Genomic DNA, 4,332 nt, shown 5'->3' with positions numbered 1-4,332 from the left:
TTTTGCAGGCAACAGTTCGTTTTCGTGGGGTTCCAGTTCTAACCTAACCTAACCCACATTTCAGGCAACAGTTTGTTTTCGTGGGGTCGCAGTTGTTCTAACCTAACCTAACCCACTTTTCTCGCAACAGTTCGTTTTCGTGGGATTCCAGTTCTAACATAACCTAACCCACTTTTCAGCAACAGTTTGTTTTCGTGGGGTCGCAGTTCTAACCTAACTTAACCCACTTTTCAGGCAACAGTTCGTTTTCGTAGGGTTCCAGTTCTAACCTAACCTAACCCACATTTCAGGCAACAGTTTGTTTTCGTGGGGTCGCAGTTGTTCTAAACTAACCTAACCCACTTTTCTCGCAACAGTTCGTTTTCTTGGGGGTCGCAGTTCTAACCTAACCTAACCCACTTTTCAGACAACAGTTCGATTTCTTGGGGGACGCAGTTTTAACCTAACCTAACCCACTTTTGTGGCAACAGTTTGTTTTCGTGGGGTCGCAGTTCTAACCTAACCTAACCCACTTTTCAGGCAACAGTTTGTTTTCGTGGGGTCGCAGTTATAACCTAACCTAACCCACTTTTCAGGCAACAGTTCGTTTTCGTGGGGTTCCAGTTTTAACCTAACCTAACCCACTTTTCAGGCAAGTTTGTTTTCGTGGGGTCGCAGTTCTAACCTAACCTAACCCACTTTTCTGGCAACAGTTCGTTTTCTTGGGGGTCGCAGTTCTAACCTAACCTAACCCACTTTTCTGACAACAGTTTGTTTTCGTTTGTTTTGTGAGCTAAAAATATGTATACATCCAAAATGCCAATAATATGTTCCCACCCAAAGTTACAATACAATACAATAATAATGTTTTTTTTTTTACGAATTATAAAAGTAGGCAGAGCTTTTAGTTACGGCTCTGCGTTAATGAGTCAGTCAGCCACATATTTAGGTGTTTTATGCATTTTTAAATATAAATTAGACTTGGATTTTATACAATCTGACGCTTTCTTTAATTTTAACATTCGTCGAAAAACATTCTGCCAAATGTAGCTTATGACAGATGGGTTTTAGGTCATACAAGTTATACCAAATAGAAAGAATCTAAATACGTTTTCTTCGATGTAAATATTCGCCTAAATCCTATTATGCTAAACAGATTATGAAAATCACATTTCGGACATTTAAACAAATGCAAAATAAAATTATTCGTATCAAAATTCGGCCATGATAGTAGTAGTCTATTTAAGATTCGGACTTGGAATCATTCGGGCTATTGCATATTATACAAACTGAAGCTTTCTGCAAATTTAACATTCGTCGAAAAATATTTCTGCCAAATAGGTTATGCCAGATGCGTTTCGGGTCACGGAAGTTATGCCAAATAGACGGAACCCGAGTAGGACAAATTGTTAAAAATAAGTTGATTGAAGCACAAGCTGTGCATGCTGATTATTCTAGTTTTTTGGATAGTTTAGAAGAAATTGAAGAGACTATAAAAAACGACGATCTTATAACTATAAAGAAATATTGTAGCCAATTTGATACATTGTATGCAGACATTTTAGGATTGTGTAGTGAAGCTAATATGTCCGAGATGGAGAAATTTAACTTCAAAACGGCTTTGAGTTTATTACCAGTAATGAAAGATGATATTAATGAAATTCAGAATTTAATTGACGGTACTGAGTATTATCAATCACTTCTCGATAACGATTCAAAAACGAAACTGGTAACCTTCGTCTTAAAGAGTAGGCTTTCTCAGTCAGCTAAACTAAAGCTGCTACCAGAATATACTACCGTTGACGCTTTAATCACGGATATGAAAAATGAACTTTTACCAAAAAAGTCAGTGCCATGGTTACAAAAACAACTTTTAAGTTTAAAACAAAACGAAATGTCTATCGATGACTATGGTAAACAATTAACAGAAATGTTTGTCGATCTTACTTTGTCGCAGGCGGGTGATAATGCCGACAATTATAAGGTATTGCGACCCTTTGTAATGTGGGGCGTTCGGGTAGTAATGAATACTATGAAAGTCTGCTGAATACTGAACCTCTTTATTAAGTAAATTCGTGCTTATATACTAGTGGCCTACGTGAGTGGCATTTAGGTGACCTTTACATAAATGTAATTAGAATTATTGATCATTTTATATTAAATATATTTTCTATTTCTTAAATGTCACCTTAAATGTCACATGACGTGTTGAGTATTAGGGTCAACACGTCACGTCATGTGTTGAGTATTAGGGTCAACACGTCATGTGTCTGTCTACTCACCGTACACCTTAAATGAACGCCAGGCTATTCAGAGCTTCGCTGATGGGCTGCGAAATCGCAGACTGAGCACTATAATCGCTGCGCGGAATTTTACCACCCTAAAAGATGCAGTTCAAGCTGCCAACGATTACGACCGGTCCAGTCCAAGTACGTCTGAAGGGATTTTGACAATGGCACGTAATCATAATTATAATTCGAGATATTTCAGGGGCCCATCATCCTCATACTCTAGGGGACACCGTGGAAGGTCGTACTCAACACGCGGCCAGCAACCGGCAAGGTACGGGTTCAGTAGCCGACAGCGAGGTACGGGACGTGGCTTCCAACCTGCGGCTGCCCGAGGAGCAACGAGGCCTTACCAGCAGAATAGAGGTAGGTTCCAATTCTATTCCAACAGAGCTAGGAACAACGGGATACGCAGTCAACAGCAAGTACATGTAATGACGGATAGTAACGTGTCAAATAGTAACGAGAATCAGTTTTTTCCTGACTGAAGAATATATTTTAACTAACAACAATAAGAAACATAGTTATGTAGAATTATCTTTTGATAACGGTATTTCGACTCAATATTTAATTGACACGGGTTCTACCATATGTGCTATAAAATATAAGTACATACATAATCAGAATATTCCAATCCATAACGATAATGTAGTAGTCAGCGGATTGGGCGGCACAGTCCAACCTGTCGGATATGTTTACTTAGACCTTCATTATGGAGATCATATAGCCTTAATCAAAAGTTTTATGTTTTCAATTCTTTGCCATGTACGGCTGGCGGCATCTTAGGACATGACTTTTTCAGAAAGTACACGTCAACTATAGACTACTATGATAGCACTTTGACTTTAAGGAATGGCTTAGATTGTAAAATAATATTACCGCTATTTATAGAAGATAGCAACCGTTTGACGGTACCGGCTAGGTCGGAATCTATACGATACATAATGACGAATATAGAAGAGGAATGTGTGGTGTGCGCGAATGAGATTCAACCCGGATTGTTTATGGCTAGTGCATTAGTGAAACCTAACAATGGAAAGATACCTATTCGTTTGCTTAATACAACTGAAAATGATTTGACCATTACCGGATTAAACCCGACTATTCACAAAGCAAGTGATTACGATGTATGTATGTTTGACGAAACGCAAAAAAATGCGGAACGGGTTAAAAAGATGTTTTCTCATTTAAAGATTAGTCACTTAAATAGAGAGGAACAAATTTCTATTGAGAAATTGTGTGCTAAATACTGCGATATTTTTTATTTGCCAGGGGACAAATTAACGACAACGAACATTTATAACCCTTCGGGTGGCAGCACCTCCGGTTGAACGGTAGGAGAAATGGCGCCGCCATTTTTTTAAATATGCCTCTAAGTGGCAGAGGCCGCGAGAAGGTTCGGTCATAACAAGCCCGTAATTGGCAGAGACCGTCTCGCGGCATCTGTGCGTCGCTGCATTTCGCGCCTAAAATAAAACCGTTAAAACTACGCCTTGCTTGCTCACTCTTGCAAGATGCATTCGTCAATAAACAAGGATGGTATTCCCTAACGGTCGAATTCCCGCGTAAAACAAAGTTTGTTAGAAATAACGTGATGTTCCTGCCCCACCTCGCCCATTACGCGCCGACTGTCGTCGAGCCGCGAACATTCAAACGGAATACGCACTGATAAAAAGTGAAATAAACTGTGTGAATCGTGTTAAATGTATTGTTTTGTCATAAAGACTGCTTTTTCTACAATCAATTGTTTTATTTCGTAATTATACGTATTTTTACATGAAAGTAGGAAAAAATTGGTAATATGAGATTAGAACAAGTCTAGCATAATTCACATAAATAGAATAGAATTCATTGGTATACAATCAAATAACCAATTTTATGCTGAATTCAGTGATATAAAGTTTGTATATATCATTCATAGATTTTTTTTGGCAAACGGTCATATTTCTAACACGCGCCAAATTCGCGATGATCACCCGTTGAGGCCCCGCCACTTGACGTATATTTTTCCAAAATGGCTGCGCCACTCAACCGGCTTGTTATGTCTGTCCGTCTCGCGGCCTCC

At 38.9% G+C, this 4,332-nt stretch overlaps 1 protein-coding gene across 1 annotated transcript; it reads left to right on the top strand.

Moving 5' to 3' along the window:
* The first annotated feature begins 1,573 nt into the window (after nt 1-1,573).
* LOC134805967 (uncharacterized) lies at nt 1,574-2,702 on the top strand. Its single transcript, XM_063779144.1, has 3 exons — nt 1,574-1,973; nt 2,268-2,408; nt 2,470-2,702. Exons 1-3 carry the CDS (start codon nt 1,574-1,576, stop codon nt 2,700-2,702), a joined length of 774 nt encoding a protein of 257 aa, XP_063635214.1.
* Nucleotides 2,703-4,332: the final 1,630 nt, after the last annotated feature.

The sequence above is a fragment of the Cydia splendana genome, unplaced genomic scaffold, assembly GCF_910591565.1.
Source record: "Cydia splendana unplaced genomic scaffold, ilCydSple1.2 scaffold_95_ctg1, whole genome shotgun sequence".
In the NCBI taxonomy this organism is placed as follows: domain Eukaryota; kingdom Metazoa; phylum Arthropoda; class Insecta; order Lepidoptera; family Tortricidae; genus Cydia; species Cydia splendana.
This window is presented reverse-complemented; position numbering and strand designations above follow the sequence as displayed.